A 16,953-nucleotide genomic window follows, 5' to 3' on the forward strand; every position below is an offset into this window, starting at 1 on the left:
ATCGCAACGTGATTTTGCGAACCCCACTCCACCACAATGGTGCGCGTGTTGACCCTAAAAATGAGCAAGGGTAATCTATTCGGAATGGGTATATTATTTGGTAGAGCCCGTTATAAATACAGATGGATCAGATTAATTTTTAACTAAATATTAGCAGCTCGCATTTTTTCACACACACATTCACGATGATGGGTTGCCGTTTATAGCGCCTAAAAATGTCGGCTGCAAAGCACAATATCTTTTAAAAACTATTTATTAAAGCAAATATATTTTGCAACAATTTATTACTGCACATATATTTAAATACTATATTACTGCAAAATTATCTTTATTTATTTATTTGAAATTCGTCATCACATTTTTATTTTCATCCAAAACCGATGTGCGATGAAGCGACGGTGGTGACGTTCGTTGGCGATGGGAACTACGTAGGCGATGGCGGTGAATTGCTACAACGTTTGTGGTAATGCCTGCGTGTCGAGCTCTGCTAGCACTGGTCATGAGCTAATCCATGGACGGTGGTCGTGGTGTCAGGGAGTTTGCAACATGGAAGATGATCCGTAACTGTCCTGGTCGGTACGTTATCAAGAACAAGAAGAGTACCCCTTTCTTGATCGACGGAGTGCCAGTGACCTCCATCGATACTGGTGACGTTGTGAGGCAAGCTCTTGGAACGACAGGACGTGAAGTACCTACGATCGTTGTCCATGACTTAGAGAGCCCACGCTGTGTCGACCGTGTCAATGTTGTGGTATTCGGAGCGGAAGGTTGCGGTGGAGGGGTCATCACCTACTGCAAGCAAGAACAAGATGGCAATGCTATCTATGTACACACACTCAACACGGCATCGGGGTTATGCAGAAAGCTAGGTGGACTGCAGATAGACCACGTGCTCAAACTCTAAACTCTAGAGTGGTCACGCCGGTGAAGATACAGATAATTCCTGCGCTCATTCTCACATTGGCATCGTTGACGGGTGATGTGGATGGAAGTCAAATGAAATGTATTGCGGTTAGAAGTTGGAAGGATGTGATCTATGAGCTAGCAGAACTGAATGCAAAGAAAATGGCAATCTCAACTGTCAAAGCGATGACACGGTACCTTGGTATTACCGATGGACCAAAGTGCCTTCATGTTCACCAACTCACTCAGCAAAGCTGGAGGACATGTACAGCGCCCACGAACGAGACAGACCGTCGTCCATCTTGGCCTTCTGCAACACACCCAGCGCCCGCTGTTTATCCACCATGGCGAAGTTGGCGTACAGCAGCGACAGCCACGCGTTGCCTGTATCTTCACGCGTGACGATGGCCTCCTTGCCCAGTACTTGCTCCCACTCCTCCTTGACGAATTGTTTGGTGCGCACGAACTCGGTCACAGCCGACACGGGGATCATCTGGATACCGTGGATGCAGTACTTCTCGGCGCTGAACCACGTGGCGTAGTCCACCTTGTTGTCGAAGAAGATGCCCGTGACCTTGTTGGGACGGAAGTTGGCAGGGTGGATCTGGTTGGCGTCTTCGATGAGGAAGTACGTCTTGATGGCGTGTGCGTTGACGCGAGTCATGAGCTTACCGACGGCCTCCATAGCGGCGTTGTTGGTGGCTTTACCGTACATGTACATACCGAAGGCGAAGTTGACGTCCTCGGACGTGCTCTCTTGGTCCTTACCGTCTGCGAACGGGGTGACACCGTGTGAGTACGAGTGTCCACGGTACCAGTCAAAAGAACGGAATCGCGCGAAGAATTTGTCGTCCGGGTCGAAGTTGGCGACGTCGCGTACCAATAGGTTGACCAAAGTGTTGAGTTTGGGGAGGTCACTCCAGCTCGGGTCCAGACGGTTGATGATGGCCGCCGTGTGGATCCAGTAGCCGTAGTGAAAGTGGTGATCGTTGTACATGGTGTTGCCGAAGTCAGCGTTGAGGTCTTTGGTCTTGAATCCCTGCGAGCTGACGATGCCGCCGTAAATTTTGTCGTACTGGAGCTTGTTGGTCCAGGAATTAGCCACGAACGGAGCCATCACACCTCGAAGCTTATTCAGACACGAGTTCAGGAGACTTTTGTCGCCTCCTACGATGGCTGGGTCGTTCGCGATCAGACAGAGTGACGCGTACTTCTGCGCAGCCTTGCCGTTGAAGTAGTAGCTACCATCGAGAGGAATGGACCACCCGGCATTGATGTCTTCGCGGAGGTGGTCGAGGATACGCTGTTGCTGGGCCATAGTGGACGCGATCTTACGGGACGGGTAGAAGTCTTCGGGCACTTGTTGAGCTTCCTTGATCTCCCACACGGGGTCGGCTGAGCCTCCAGGTGTCGTGAAAGCCTGATACGCTCCACGAGTCGTTGAGTAGGCCACCATGCCGTCCATCTGGCGGACTCCGCTGCTCTTGTCAATGGTTTCAGTGTGGTGCTTCATAGCGTAGTGCAGCAAACCACAAGAGCAATCACCCGTCGTCTTCCACTTGAACGCGTAGGAGCTGTCATCATGAAGGTCGATGTTTGCGGCTTGAACGATGCAGGACTTGTGTTCATCCAGCGTAGTCAACCAGGAACTTTCAAGTACCATAGCAACACGAAGAATACCGTCAAAGACGCCCGTGCTCTTGAGAGCAGAATTACCGTCAGCCGTGAGAGTGATCTCCTTTTCACTGCGACCATCACTCGACAGCGCGTAGACAACCCACTTCTGGCCGGAGTTGTAGACGATCTCGAACTTAGAACCGCGGACTTGACCACCCATTGGCTGACCGTTGATAGTGGAGATTGCAGCACTTGACACCAGTCGAGGGGTGAGACCCGAGTACTTCATCGAAGAGTACACCATGCCAGACACCAAGTCCGACACCATAGTGCCACTGGACGATCCGGCAGTGAACTTGACGGTCACTCCCTGGTCGGCCCAGTCCACGACTTGGAAGTTGGGCTTCTGCCACACGATCTCCTCGGCCGAAAACACGAACTCGCGAACCATACCGTGAGCGTAGAACTTGACGGCTCCGTTGTTGCCAGAGCTGCCACCGCTGAAGCGGCTGCGATACGGGTAGCTGACGGACATGCCGAACGGAGCCTTGTCAACGACCATCTGCAACGAGTACGGATTGGACCAAATGGGTTGGATGGCAGCGTTGGAGTCGTGCGCAATGATGTTGCCCCACCAATTGTTGGTGGGGATGGCGCGGTTCTTGATCACGGACGAGTCGAGAAAGCGAGGTGGACACAATCCCATCATGGCGTCGGTATGCTCGACGAGGTAGCTGGGAGGTTCCGAGGCATGAAATCCGGACGGATTCTCATCGCCAACGTCAGGATTTGATGCCGAGGAGTTGGTGAAGCCGACATCTCCTGCGTCCGGTTCGGTGTTGTTCACCACAGGCGCAAACGTGGGTGCCACAACGGGTGAATCATTGCTGAAGCTGGAGCTGCCGTTCTTGTCGATGGCTTGACCAGCAACTGCAGAGAAGTGCAGATGATGAAGAACTGCACTAAGCCCAATGAAAGCTGACGCAGAAATCTTCATGCTCGTCCAAGTCGTAGTCGGTTACTGATGACCTTGGTTGCGGATGAGATGTCGAAATGACAAGTGAGGTTTGAGAAGGAACGAGTCATGGCTTGCTTTCTCGAGGGGAGCTATCAATGGCCATGAGGTGCCGCAGTAGCGAGCTGCCACTAGCGATCGTAGATCAACTTGCGTCAATGCTTGACGATCAACTGGAGCTTTGCAACTGAAGCACTACCCGGTCAGCTGAGTAATTGGGAGGTCGACGATGGAGTTCAAGTTGCTTCTAACAATTGACTTGCACAATCTGATTCTGGTGCAGAATCAGCTGTAAAATGAAATGTTAGAGCCACAGTGTAACAATGTGTTGCAGTCAGACACGCAACAAATTAACATCATCACCAAAACAGACAAATGTGAATTGAGTCATGAACATTTTCTCAGTTTTGAGCAACAGTAAAGTGACAAAGGAATTAGTTGGTCGTACCTTGCCCCTTTCTCGTAGCTGCAGGATCCACAACCAACATACTTACTATTAATTGCGCTTAGACCCAAGCATACTTCTCGTTGCAGAACCAGAGAGGCAGAGCTGTCGTTGCCTCTTGAGTGTCCCCACGGCGAAACACCGTAGCACTCGACAGAGAAAGTTTGCGCTCTGCAACCTCAATCTCAAGGAGACGGCGTATTTCGTCGCGCACCAAACCAGACGGCGGGTCCCAGACCACGACCTTCTTCAGCTTGAACTTGCGTGCTTCTTGCAGTGCCGCGTTCAGCAAAACACGCGTAGTCGCAGCAGCATTGTCACCGGAATCTGGGAATCGAGCTCGACTGACGTACAGCGTCGACTCCTTCAAGTTGTGCCACCAAAGCACGAAAGCGTTGTCGTTAACCTTGACACCACAACATGATGGAAGCTCGTCGAATCCTACCACTCGAGCATAGTGCATGCCGTTGATGAACTGCCACTCGATCGAGTCGCGTGTCGGCAGGATCAAGAACGCCTTACGCTCTTGGAACTTTTCACTTGACAGTTCCGTTATCAACCGGGCATTATCAGCCTCCAGAAACTTGGCCAGGTTATCGTCGAGAAGCATCGTCTCCAGCTCAACGTTGCTATCGTCAGTAGCAACGTTTTGAGGGTGGTCAACCTCCAGCGTAGCTGCCTTGGACGGATGATATTTCCACCCAAGCTTGTCGTAGAACGTCGGCCCAACGTCCGAGTACAATACGGAGATCAGAGGTTTCGGTAGTTTCTCCAATTGTTTGGCCACTTCCGTCAAGAAGAAACTCGCAAGCCCACGCTTGCGGAAGTCCGGGAGTGTGTAGACCGAACTGATTTGATACGAGTATCCACGCTCTACTTCCCCGGAGATTTTGCGATAGACACAATCGAAACGGAGGGTCTTGCAGTGACAGTAGAGTAGATCTCGACCCGCTACGAGACCCGCATCACTCGTGGACGAATCCTTCTCAGTTCTGTCCACGAGAGCCCAGTAGAGTGCCCCTGCTTGGGAAAATGGGGAGACACGCTGCGCTTCGTCCTTTCGCTGCCATTGCTCGACAGTTAATAGAGGCGCTCCCCAGTGCTCGTGGTCGTCGGTCTTGCACTGCACCTTAAGCGCCTCCTGCGTTAGCTGCACCAGACGGAACTTCTCCATCGCGAAGTGGGGCGGTTCGACACGGCGCATTCAATGATGTGTCATCAAAAAGTTTGATTTTTTGATTAAGTACGATCATGTTGAAGTGGCTACGGTTATCGCAACATTGCGATATCCATCGGTGTTGTAGTTTTCTTCTAGACCCAGGCATACTTCTCGTTCGCCAGCCAGTAAGGAAGAAAACTTGCAGAATCAACGCCACCTCTATGATGAAACATCATGGCACTCGACAGCGAGTCCTCGCGATCGACGAACTGAATGTCAAGGTAATTGCAAACTTCGGTATCAGCTAAGAATGAAGGGGGATCCCAGAAAGCCACTTTGTTCAGCTTGAACTTGCGAGCCTCCTTCAACGCTTCGTTTAACAGCAAACGAGTGGTCTCTGCAGCGTTCTTGTCACCCTCCGGGAGCCGAGCTCGAACCACATACAGCGTCGACGCCTTCAAGTTGTGGCACCAAACGATGAAGGCATCCTCGCTGATTTGCGCGCCGCAGCGCGATGGAAGCTCCTCGTATCCTCGAATTTGAGCAAAGTACACGCCAATACAGAACTGCCACTCAATAGAATCGCGAGTGGGTAGAATTACAAACGCCTCCCGTCCTTTAAACCGATCACTTGACAGCTCCTTCAACAACTTCGAATTGTCAGCTTGAAGAAAATGGTCAAACTTCTCATCCAGAGTCAGCGACTCCAGCTCTGCACTGCTGATGCAGTCACTTTTGGTGTTAAGGGAGTGTGTAACATCCAAAGTCGCCATTTTGGAGGGATGCAGCTTCCACCCAAGCTTGTCATAGTATTTTGGTCCAATGTCTGAGTACAGCACCGACACCAGCGACCCTGGTAGCTCTCCCAACTGTTTCGCCACTTCACTAATGAAAAATTTGGCGAGTCCTCGCTTGCGGTGCTGAGGCAGTGTGAAAACCGACCCGATATGGCGCGAGTAACCCCGTTCAATCTCCCCAGAACTGCGGCGAACAGCGCAGTCAAATTGGTGGCTTTCGCAGTGGCAATAGAGCACTGTCTGACCAGCCACCAGGTTCGAGTCCCCAATGTCTCCTGTATCTTCCACAAGAGCCCAAAAGATAGAACCTCGCTGGGAAAACGGGGTTTCGCGTTGCAACTCCTCCTTGCGTTGGTATTGAGGCAGATCTAGCGTTGGAGCTCCCCACTCCTCGAAGTCGTCTACTTTGCATTGGACTTTGAGCGCCTCCTGCGTCAACTGCACCACCCGGAATTTGGACATCGTCGCCTCCAACGCGAAAAAACTTATTGAAACCCAAATAAATAACTTTAATAAAAAGCGTTTTTGAACACTAAAAAAAGTGTTTCTCTATAGAAAAACACTTTTTATTAATCGTACTTAGTCGCAATCATATCGTCTTATGTCCGATTTGTAGCGTGGTGTGTACACTCGGTTCCGCTAGCCAATCGCGTGTAAGATTCCTGTGTGGCGACCAAATCTTCCTTGGTTCGAGTGCCCCGAAGCTCGTCCTCTCGACCCGGTAACCATGAACGGCATGATGGTACGTCCCGCTGCCTTCCTCTCTCTCTCTACTATCCTTTAATCTGCACTCTCTTTTCCGCTGAGCAGCAACCCCAGATTATCCTGCTGAAGGAAGGCACGGACACGAGCCAGGGCAAAGCCCAGCTCATCAGCAACATCAATGCGTGCCAGGCCGTGATGGAGGCCGTGCGCACGACGCTTGGTCCTCGCGGTATGGACAAGCTTATTCATACTGGGGGCAAGACTACCATCTCCAATGATGGCGCCACCATCATGAACCTGCTGGACGTGGTGCACCCGGCAGCCAAGACGCTCGTGGATATCTCGCTCTCGCAGGACGCCGAAGTGGGGGACGGCACTACGTCTGTTGTACTTCTGGGTGCCGAGTTCATGCGCCAGGCCAAGCCTTTCGTTGAGGAGAACATGCACCCGCAGATGATCATTAAGAGCTTCCGCAAGGCCGGCCAGCTTGCAGTGGAGAAGATCAAGGAGATTGAGATCCGTGTGGCTGACTCGGACGAGGTCGGACGCCGCCAGATGCTGGAGCGTGTCAGCGGTACCGCTCTCAACTCGAAGCTCATCTCGCGTCACAAGCAGTTCTTCTCCCCCATGGTAGGGCGCACCTATTAAGGGACAAGATGATGCTTTTTATGCTGATATTGTTGTGTGTTTAATTGCAGATTGTGGACGCTGTGCTGAGTCTTGATGAGGGTCTGGACATCAGTATGGTTGGTGTTAAGAAGGTTCCCGGTGGATCAGTGACCGATTCGTTCTTGGTGAAGGGCGTCGCGTTCAAGAAGACGTTCTCGTACGCTGGATTCGAGCAGCAGCCCAAGACTTTCGTGAACCCGAAGATCTTGCTGTTGAATGTTGAGTTGGAGCTCAAGTCGGAGAAGGAGAACGCTGAAGTGCGTCTGGACGACCCCACCAAGTACCAGTCTATTGTGGACGCCGAGTGGAACATTATCTATGAGAAGCTGGAGCTGTGTGTGAAAAGCGGAGCCCAGATTATCCTGTCCAAGTTGCCTGTGGGTGACTTGGCTACACAGTACTTCGCTGACCGCGGTCTCTTCTGCGCTGGCCGTGTTGCTCAGGACGATATGGAGCGTACGCAGCGTGCCACTGGCGGTGTGGTGCAGACGTCGGTGCACGACATGAACCCGTCAGTACTTGGATCGTGTGGCCGCTTCGAGGAGCGTCAGGTCGGTAACGAGCGGTACAACATCTTTATGGAGTGCGCTGAGGCCAAGAGCTCCACGATTGTGCTGCGTGGCGGTGCCGAGCAGTTCATTGAAGAGGCTCACCGGTCGGTACACGATGCGCTGATGGTTGTAAAGCGTGCGGTGGCATCGTCTACTGTCGTGGCTGGTGGTGGTGCAATTGAGATGGAGATTTCTCGTCACCTGCGCCAATACGCGCGCACTATTGAGGGCAAGGCACAGCTGCTGGTGAATGCCTATGCTAAGGCGTTCGAGATCATCCCTCGTCAGATCGCTGAGAACGCCGGCCATGACGCGACAGATATCCTGAATCACCTGCGCCAGAAGCACTTCAAGGACCCCGAGGACGGCAAATGGTTCGGCGTCGACATCACCACCGGCGGCATCTGTGACACATACGAGTCGCACGTGTGGGAACCTGCAGCTAACAAGATTAACTCGATCGCAGCGGCTACGGAGGCGGCGTGCCTCATCCTGTCGGTGGACGAGACTGTGCGCAACCCCAAGTCGGAGCAGCCGCAGGCTGGTGGCCCTGCTGGTGGCGCGCCTATGAGCGCCGCTATGGGCGGCCAGGGCATGCGTGGCATGATGGGAGGAGGCCGGGGAGGCCCCAGCGGTATGGGCCGCGGCGTACGTGCTTTCCGTGGCAAGGGTGGCGCATAAGTATCATTGCTGCGCCTTTAGGTAGAGAAGTTGCGGCTTGAGCCCAGTCCAGGCGGCCGCACGCTTTGGTGAGAGGCTTGCGAGTTTGACTTTGACGTGTAGGAGTGACGGTCGTGGTAAATTGCGACGCACATCGACACAAAACATACTTATTTGAGTACAAGTTCGCTGCCCATGAGCTGTAGTTTACCTCAAATGAAGCCATGCCATCTTGACTATCAATTTGGCAGTAAAGTCACGCTTTTGCTCAGTCACTGACGCCACTTCCTGCACCTTGAAGTTGTGTACCAGTTGTGTTCAGGATACTTGTTTTCAGTATGGAATCTTTAAGCGCCGTAAAAAGTCGCGATCTTGCGGTGCGCGTAAGCGGCTACCCACCGCTCATTCCTCATTGCAGGGCCTCCAACACTTTCTATCTGACCAGCGACCTCCCAAGCGACTCGAAACCAAGCCCCTTGCAAGCACCATGTTGAGTAAGTAAAGGTAGAAGCGCTCGATTGCAGCAGATACATCGCTGACAGGTCTGTGCTGTCTGCAGGTCGCATGATCAAGACCAACGCCCGCTACATCGCGGGTGCCGGCGCCGTGACGCTGGGTCTTGCAGCATCCTCACAGTCGCCATCGAAGACTGCGGAGAACTCCAACTCGACGTCCGAGGTCTTGCTGGACATCTCGAGTCGTCTGAGAAACATCGAGCGCGACCTGGGCATCTCTGGCGGCGGTTCCACTGTCTCCAGGGCCAAGTACAACAACTACCCTGTGCTCACTCCGAAGCACAAGAGTCTCATGGCCAAGCACCTGACGCCCGAGATCTACGACAAGCTCAAGGACCGCAAGACAGCCAGTGGCTACACCATCGACCAGGCCATTCAAACAGGCATCGACACGCCCCACCTCGGCGTAGGTGTCGTAGCTGGCGACGAGGAGTCGTACCAGACCTTCAAGGAGCTCATGGACCCCGTCATTGAAGGCTGGCACGGCTACAAGCCAACCGACACCCACAAGACGGACATCGACCCCTCCAAGATCCGCAACGGCAAGCTCCCGGACAGCTACGTCATCTCGACGCGTATCCGTGCTGGTCGCAGTGTCCGTGGCTTGGCCTTGCCGCCTGGAACGTCGCGTGGTGAACGCCGTGAGGTTGAGCGCGTGCTGTCCAAGGCTCTTAGCAACCTCACGAAGGACCTGGCGGGCAAATATTACCCACTGAGCAAGATGACCAAGGACGAGGAGCAGCAGCTCATTGACGACCACTTCTTGTTCCAGAAGCCCGGCGGTGGCACTCTACTGACCAACGCTGGTGCTGCTCGTGACTGGCCTGATGGACGTGGCATCTTCCACAATAACAACAAGACGTTCTTGGTCTGGGTGAACGAGGAAGACCACATGCGCGTGATCGCTATGCAGAACGGCGGTAACATCCAGGAAGTGTTCGACCGCTTCAGCCGCGGTGTCTCGGACGTCGAGAAGGTCGTCAAGGGCGAAGGTCGCGAGTACATGTACGACAACCACCTGGGCTTCGTGTGCACGTGTCCGTCCAACCTGGGCACAGGACTGCGAGCTAGCGTCATGATCAAGTTCCCTCAGCTCTCGAAGGAATCGGAACGCTTCTACGACTTGTGTTCTGCGTTGGGTCTGCAGGCTCGTGGCTCGAAGGGCGAACACTCGCCTCCTGGCCCTGGCGGCGTCTACGATGTCTCCAACAAGGCTCGTATCGGCTTCTCGGAGGTGGAGCTGGTGCAGACCATGATCGATGGTATCTGGAAGCTCATTGAGCTGGAAGAGGATCTGAAGAAGGGCCGCTCGATCGACAAGAAGGTAGCGGCTATCCTGAAGTAAAACGCAAACGTCCAAGGCGTGGCTTGGCCTTGTGAATGTTCGAAGGGTGGCGTGGTGAGTCAGATGAAGCCTCAGTGCACCAGTCAGCGAGGAAAACCTACGCACAGTCGAGAGACACCAACATCAGCCGAAAAGGAAACAAATAAAAAGTGTGCTAGTCTCTTCATCACAACCGTCTTGCATTGCCAGCACACGCTCTCTACCATCCTTGCAGCCAGCAACACAAATCAAACCTGCACAATGCCTGATCTCTTTTTGTCTGCAGGTCTACTTGGACATATTGTCGCTGGTCGAGCTCGTCTTTATCTAATCCTGTTGGAGGCCACTGGCTCGCAGCACGACTGTCGTCCGTACAGAAAGGTTTTCACATATTTACAGAGCCTTGGTGACGCCCTCCATGTGCTTAACAACCTCCAGCACCGACTTGAAGCTGAAGGGCTCCGTGGCAGCCATGTCGGCCAGCACCTTGCGGTTCAATTCGATGCCCGAACCGTTCATCTTTCCGTACAGCTTTGAGTATGAGAGTCCCTCCTGGCGCGCGCCGGCGTTGATCTTCTGGATCCACAGCGAGCGCATGTCCTGCAAGATAGCAACAACAGAAAATATGAATTAACTAAATTTAAATAAAAGAATGAGCATCAATATTGATTGACGCTGATTTCGTACGCGCTTCTTTTGCTTGCGGTCACGGTACTGGTACTGCAGACCCTTCTCCACGCGGTTGATAGCCGTTCGGTAGCACGAGTTGGCACGTCCGCGATAGCCCTTGGCCATAGCCAGGATCTTCTTGTGTTTGGCCCACGACATTCTGCTCTGTAGTAGGTTTCCTGCGTCTACAGTTTGAGTATGGGGTGGAGAGACGCTAGTGGTGACCACTGATTTATGTCCAATCATATAACTTAATGCATATCATTGGTCGAAAATCTCTATTATGGTGGCCGTACAGCAATAGCAAACTGACACCAGCACCATGCTGCACCGACTTGGCCACCGCTCGGCAACCACTTCCGTCCAGCGGTCACTGCGGCGATCTGCCATGACGCAGTCGCACCGCCGCTCCTTCCACTTCAGCTCATCGGCTGGCAAGCCCGCAGCTTCGGATGCCCACAACCGCGTTGCCAGTGCTGCCTCTTTCTTCCTGGACGCCAAGGCTGCATGCAAGGGCAAGCGCTGTGCGCTGGGCAAGGACAACAGCGGTATTGGAGCCAACCCGGTCACGTGCGGAGAGGATTCCTTCTTCCTCACACCCGACGTGGTGGGTGTGGCCGACGGTGTCGGCGGTTGGAACGAGAACGGCGTGGACCCTGGCAAGATATCGCGCTCGCTTATGCGCAACGCGGCATTATTCGTGCGGCAGCAGGCAGCCAATAGCGAGAACGTCACCGCGCAGCAGGTTCTGGCTCATGGGTACAATCAGGCGCTGCTTGATGACGAGGTGGAGGCGGGTAGCACGACTGCGTGCATTGTGAGATTGAAACAGTCACCCGAGGGCAAGCCCGTTATTGAGTACTCGAATCTTGGAGACTCGGGCTTCGTGGTCATCCGCAACGGCGAAATTATCTTCCGCAGTAAGTTCCAGGTACGGAGTGAGCTGTATTAGAGAGTGAGTAGGTGTGGTGACTGACGTAATGTGCGTTGCTGCAGTATTACGGACGTGCTCCTTATCAACTGGCTAAGATCCCTCTGCGATTTAAGCAGTATGGTGCTATTGAGAATCACCCCGATGATGTAAGTCTGCTTAGAAGTTGGATCTGTTATACCAGTAAACTGACGGTTGTTGCTGTAGGCGGACTCGGGTGAGATTGACGTGCAAGACGGAGACTTCGTGGTGCTTGCCACCGATGGCGTTTGGGACAACTTTGCCCCGGACCTTCAGAAAGCATCTTCGCATTTTCCGGTAGGCTATTGTACATCTAATATTCGACGTAGTGCTAACTACTGACATTGTACTCTCGTTGATTGCTTCTTCTAAAGCCGATGCTATCCTGGCGAAGGTATTGGACGGGCGAGCTCGCCTCCTTCGTGGATGTTATCGCTGAGAACCCCGACAAGGCCGCAGAGAACATCGTGCTGGCCTCGCTCCGACACAACCTAAAGCCCGATGACATCACAGTTGTCGTGGCGAAGGTAGTCGTGATGGCATCAAAACTGTAGTTGTACACATATTGCTGTCAAGTGATCTCGACGCGTCTTCGCATAGATTAAACTTTACACTGATAATTCCAAGGTTTTAAACTTGTTTGACAATTGTGAGATTTTGGACGGTTAGTAGTTATACATGCAATAACAGTGTCTTTTTAACTCGGTGCTAGTAGATCCAGAGCGCTCTGAACCATAGTGAACTGGACTGCTTGTGTGTGTGGTGTGCTCTCGCTTGGGGTACCTGGCATCGCGAGGATACTGAGTATTTGGCCGATTGTGGGACATCAAATTGATCTGAATACCGTCATCGCATGTGGGCGTAATCCGGGTAAAAACATCGATGGTCAGCATTAGTGGTCTGGTCTGCAATGAACGTTAGTGATGCGAACTATACATGTACTTGCAGCAAGGAATGCCTATGGCAACTTCGTGAGGAGTAAGCTGACGGACCTGACGGACGACGCATTCGTCTGAAGTACTCCATGTTGAAGTGGATACACGTTAACTATTTCCTCATTCGCTGAAAACGAAAGCAGTTTTTCAGCCAGTCACTTCACACTATTTATACTTGACTTCACTATGGTTCATCCAGGGTCGGAACAAAAGACAGTCTGTCGAGCGATCGAATCGCATTCCCACTTTGACAGTTCCCACGAAGGCTCCATCGTCGATCTCGGACCTGTGCGACTCCATATCTTCCGACCTTGTTCAGCTGATCGTGTAACGTGACGACATCAAGATACGAACAAGTCCAGCTTCTGGCCTTGCGAAGACTTCTTCATATAATATCGCCAGTGTGTCGGACCAGACTGTTAACCGAGTGATGCATCGTGCACCGCCGATTCGCGCACACTCGGACTCGTCGGAGTCTTCACAGCGAAATCACTCCCGCCCCAACAGCGCACGCTTGTCCAGCAAGCCTTCGTCGCTCCATAGCCTGCTCACAGCCCGTCAACGCCGACGCACCTTCAGCGGCACGTCGGGAGAGTTCAACGAGCTACTCAACCTGGAGACAGCGAAGTCAGTTGAAGTATTCCGCGGCGAGGCCAGAGGCATCCTTCACGGCATCTTCTTCTTCCTGTTGCTGCGCTTCGTGCTGGCGCTTGTGGTCACCGTGGGCACACTAGGGGTGGCTGCGGTGATCATCCTTATGGTCAAGGAACCCAACGCATCGCTCACAAGCTACTTGCTCTTCTACTCGTGAGAGTCTGTTATCGTACACCGCTGTTCTATGCTCGTCTTGGTGGGTGGTATTTAATTGGTTGTCGCTTTGAGACAATTCGCGCAGCGCATAGTGAACGACTGTTGTTGCGCCTTGAGGTAAAAGAAATAAATCCCGGGCGATTCTCTACATGTAGATGCAATTTATGTTCCTAGGGAGAAGAGCTAAGCTCTTAGAACTCTACTTTGACCGCGGTGAAAACCTTCCTTCTGGACAGTCATTCGCAGGAATACCAAAAACTAAATACAAAGTCACGCCTTGCATGAAAATGCTCTGAAATTTGAACTGCAATGATATTTTAAAGAAGACATCGTTCTTTTGATAGAATTCATTGAAGCGGTAATGCTTCAAGCGCAACTATTCGCTCGGCACTCCGAAAAGACCACCGTCATACAGTTTCTCCGATGTATATACTATGGTTATAAAATCCTGCAGTGGACCGACTTGTAGCCGTAAGCCAGCGTTTAGAAGCAGGGGTTCCGAAAATACAATATTTATAAATAAAAATCGTTTGAATTTGATAAAATAAATAACTGAAGAGTTAAAGATACAACAATAGATAATTGGTCGTTTTGCAAGTCCGGTTTTGGTGATGCATGCACAGCGTGGTGGGAAAAACTTGCGGCTAAAAGCGAGCAAACGGCAGATGGAGGCATGGGAATATCTGACAGCGACATTTAGTGCGGATATTCAGAAACAAAACAACGCTAAATTAGTGAAGAAATGACAGAAAAATACTGCTAGCACATTCTAATAGTCGAAAATAAATAAAATCACGCAAAAATATCAATATACTCGTATTGTTTTGAGTACTTGTTTTATTTAAATTACTGTTTAGAGGATATAGTACTACCTCCGTCCCACAACACATTTAACATTTGAACTTAGTGTGGTAAACACCTTAATGTTACAATAATGCGATTGATTAAAAAAAAAAACGTTATGGGGAAACTAACTCACGGTCCGCAGCTCGCTAATTCCCCACCAATAGCAACATCCAAGCGCAGGCATGGACCTCGGTCCTGACCCTCCACCTCTAGACCACGAAGGCATCATTCGCTTCTTGTTGGAGCGGATGACGGACGGGAAGCTTCCGCGTGGCTGTATTAACGACGCTGCTGCGCACTTCGGCTGCACACGGCAGACAGTAAGCTCCGTGTTCCACGCCAAGGAAAAGGAGCCGCGCGAAAGCGCCAGAGGCATAGGCCGAGTGTGGATTCCTGACGCCATTCAGGAGGCCGTACCTGCCATCAAGAGGACATCCTACCGAGTTTTGGCAGCTGCCACTGGGATTCCTAGATCCACCCTCGCGCGTGCAAAGGCGAACAAGGACGGCATTCGTCGAGCTACGGGGTCTGTGAAGCCATACCTGATGTCCGATCAAATTGCACCAGCGCATCGAGTTTGCACTTTCATTTGTGGGGGAAGGTGCTGGTACGTTCACTGCTCTAATAAAGTTTTATTGTAATAATTCTGACATTATTTTATATTTTTGTATTATTTGTACAGCAGGAACGTACAGGTTCAACTCTATAAATGACACAATTCATATTGATGAAAAGTGGTTTTACATTTCTAAAAAGAAAAAGTCGTACTACCTGACCAGGGGTTAATATCAGATACTGATATTAAATACTATACTAATATTTCATTGCCGATATCTCGTATCAATATCACCAGATATATACAACCCTAAAGTTTATCAGTATCATTGATACGTGAAAACAAAATAGGCTGATCCTAGATCAGTAAAATGATAACGTATCACTTGAAGCGGTGTGTAACCCCCGCGCTACTAACCGAGTTCATTTCATTGCTCAAGCGACGCTATAGCTTTCTTGGTATACCTTTTTCTCTGTATTCATCAAGAGAAGAGTCGCGATGGCCGACGGCACGTCCATTTCAGACGAGAGCGTCGAGCTACAGTCATGTGCTGTAGCTTCAAGCGACCCAACAACGCCATCTGAGTGTACAGACGTCGACGAGCACGGAATACCGGTCTCCGTCAAGCATTCCAACCAGAACATGTTCACTGCGGTTTGGACCTACATCCACTTGCTTGCGGACCCCATTCCTGACCTAAAGAAGCCAACGAGTCCGTACACTCACACTTTTTATGTCTCGTGTGCAAGAAGAGCCTTGACCCTACTTCAACTGCATGGAAGTCATGCCTCATGAGGCAAAAGACGTCTTCAAACGCTAAGAAGCACATGGTATCAGCACATAAAGACCACCCCTTCACGTTGGAGACGACACAAGTAGGGCAGAAGACCACAACCGGCAAAATTAGGTCTTTTGATGCCAGTACCACTAACAGCCAACAAAAACCGAAGAAGCAACGCAAGATTCAAGAGTCATTTGGAATTAACCGAGATGAAATGAGAATTTTATCTCCGAGATGGCTACTTTCCTCCGGGTTACCGTACACAACACTCAAAAAAGAAAAGCTGTTAAATCTTCTTCGTCGCCTTTCAAGCGATTCTAACCTGGTATTGCCAGTCAGGGAGACCTTTTATTTGTTTGCGGATGGAGACTATCACAACTTTGTCCAGTTGACTTCTCGTACTTTAAAGAGCGAGTTCAACACTGTTTTTCAGCTGCCATTTCTATCGGTGCTTCATGATTTGGCTACCAATGCAGCAAGCATCAATATTGTCGGAGCAACCATCGTCTTCATTGATTCAAAATGGCGGCTACAAACTCTGTCTTTACTAGCTTTGGCAAATTCTTCGGGGCACGCAGCGGCTAGAGTGGCGAACCTCATCAAGGCAAGCATTCAGGCTCGATATGACATCGATATGGATCAATACTCACGCTTTACAGTGAGCGACGCAACTGGATCGACACGTAATGTAGAGACCAATTCAGTAGCACCGATCAAGTCGATTGCTTAATGCACTTGCTGAGCTTGTGTATCCTATATGCAGTTGGCTTAAAAGAAAACACGCGAAACGATGGCCAAGAGATAGTTACGCCTGGCGGTGGGTTTCGTAAGGGATATGGCGTCATTAAGAAGCTGCGAGATATTGCTATATTTTTCAACAGCCCCAACGTCTACAAAAACTGAAATAAATAAAAAAAAATGTACAACCTTCCATCGGCAGACATCAAAGTCGATGCAAAAACCCGCGTTGGGTACGCTGTTTCACTTATGAGACGCAGTGGATACAACTACTACGCGTTAACGAAGTATTTCGAATCTGCTCCG

The 16,953-nt window shown here is 51.2% G+C and overlaps 10 protein-coding genes across 12 annotated transcripts; 6 read left to right on the plus strand and 4 right to left on the minus strand.

Moving 5' to 3' along the window:
• Positions 1–380: 380 nt before the first annotated feature.
• Positions 381–904, plus strand: PPTG_02306 (hypothetical protein; the record flags this gene model as incomplete). Its single annotated transcript, XM_008893366.1, has 2 exons — positions 381–463; positions 535–904. 2 exons carry the CDS (start codon positions 381–383, stop codon positions 902–904), a joined length of 453 nt encoding a protein of 150 aa, XP_008891614.1.
• A 78-nt stretch (positions 905–982) lies between these two features.
• On the minus strand, positions 983–4,006 carry PPTG_02307 (hypothetical protein). The gene is made up of 2 exons (XM_008893367.1): positions 3,984–4,006; positions 983–3,824 (listed from the first exon to the last, which is right to left on the minus strand). Exon 2 carries the CDS (start codon positions 3,515–3,517, stop codon positions 1,145–1,147), a length of 2,373 nt encoding a protein of 790 aa, XP_008891615.1. The 5' UTR covers positions 3,518–3,824; positions 3,984–4,006; the 3' UTR covers positions 983–1,144.
• Positions 4,007–4,041: 35 nt separating this feature from the next.
• PPTG_02308 (hypothetical protein) lies at positions 4,042–5,184 on the minus strand (the record flags this gene model as incomplete). The annotated part of the gene is made up of 1 exon (XM_008893368.1): positions 4,042–5,184. The coding sequence occupies one exon, from the start codon at positions 5,182–5,184 to the stop codon at positions 4,042–4,044; it is 1,143 nt and encodes a 380-aa protein (XP_008891616.1).
• Positions 5,185–5,291: 107 nt separating this feature from the next.
• On the minus strand, positions 5,292–6,398 carry PPTG_02309 (hypothetical protein; the record flags this gene model as incomplete). The annotated part of the gene is made up of 1 exon (XM_008893369.1): positions 5,292–6,398. The coding sequence occupies one exon, from the start codon at positions 6,396–6,398 to the stop codon at positions 5,292–5,294; it is 1,107 nt and encodes a 368-aa protein (XP_008891617.1).
• A 169-nt stretch (positions 6,399–6,567) lies between these two features.
• PPTG_02310 lies at positions 6,568–8,794 on the plus strand. Of its 2 annotated transcripts, XM_008893370.1 has the most exons (3): positions 6,568–6,678; positions 6,747–7,271; positions 7,340–8,794. In XM_008893370.1, the coding sequence occupies exons 1-3, from the start codon at positions 6,664–6,666 to the stop codon at positions 8,540–8,542; spliced, it is 1,743 nt and encodes a 580-aa protein (XP_008891618.1). In that variant the 5' UTR covers positions 6,568–6,663; the 3' UTR covers positions 8,543–8,794. The 2 variants fall into 2 exon arrangements, with proteins under 2 accessions (XP_008891618.1, XP_008891619.1); XM_008893371.1 differs by having other exon boundaries at positions 6,568–7,271.
• Positions 8,795–8,875: 81 nt separating this feature from the next.
• Positions 8,876–10,628, plus strand: PPTG_02311 (hypothetical protein). Its single transcript, XM_008893372.1, has 2 exons — positions 8,876–9,015; positions 9,081–10,628. Exons 1-2 carry the CDS (start codon positions 9,009–9,011, stop codon positions 10,379–10,381), a joined length of 1,308 nt encoding a protein of 435 aa, XP_008891620.1. The 5' UTR covers positions 8,876–9,008; the 3' UTR covers positions 10,382–10,628.
• PPTG_02312 (ribosomal protein L20) lies at positions 10,493–11,253 on the minus strand. Its single transcript, XM_008893373.1, has 2 exons — positions 11,048–11,253; positions 10,493–10,960 (listed from the first exon to the last, which is right to left on the minus strand). Exons 1-2 carry the CDS (start codon positions 11,186–11,188, stop codon positions 10,754–10,756), a joined length of 348 nt encoding a protein of 115 aa, XP_008891621.1. The 5' UTR covers positions 11,189–11,253; the 3' UTR covers positions 10,493–10,753.
• A 66-nt stretch (positions 11,254–11,319) lies between these two features.
• On the plus strand, positions 11,320–12,686 carry PPTG_02313. 2 transcript variants are annotated; one of them, XM_008893374.1, is made up of 4 exons: positions 11,320–11,960; positions 12,026–12,109; positions 12,168–12,278; positions 12,356–12,686. In XM_008893374.1, exons 1-4 carry the CDS (start codon positions 11,352–11,354, stop codon positions 12,533–12,535), a joined length of 984 nt encoding a protein of 327 aa, XP_008891622.1. In that variant the 5' UTR covers positions 11,320–11,351; the 3' UTR covers positions 12,536–12,686. The 2 variants fall into 2 exon arrangements, with proteins under 2 accessions (XP_008891622.1, XP_008891623.1); XM_008893375.1 differs by having other exon boundaries at positions 12,168–12,686.
• A 434-nt stretch (positions 12,687–13,120) lies between these two features.
• On the plus strand, positions 13,121–14,024 carry PPTG_02314 (hypothetical protein). The gene has a single exon (XM_008893376.1). The coding sequence runs from the start codon at positions 13,347–13,349 to the stop codon at positions 13,725–13,727; it is 381 nt and encodes a 126-aa protein (XP_008891624.1). The 5' UTR covers positions 13,121–13,346; the 3' UTR covers positions 13,728–14,024.
• Positions 14,025–14,754: 730 nt separating this feature from the next.
• PPTG_02315 (hypothetical protein) lies at positions 14,755–15,285 on the plus strand (the record flags this gene model as incomplete). Its single annotated transcript, XM_008893377.1, has 2 exons — positions 14,755–15,179; positions 15,255–15,285. 2 exons carry the CDS (start codon positions 14,755–14,757, stop codon positions 15,283–15,285), a joined length of 456 nt encoding a protein of 151 aa, XP_008891625.1.
• Positions 15,286–16,953: the final 1,668 nt, after the last annotated feature.

This window comes from Phytophthora parasitica (genome assembly GCF_000247585.1).
Source record: "Phytophthora parasitica INRA-310 unplaced genomic scaffold supercont2.2, whole genome shotgun sequence".
Lineage (NCBI taxonomy): Eukaryota > Oomycota > Peronosporomycetes > Peronosporales > Peronosporaceae > Phytophthora > Phytophthora nicotianae.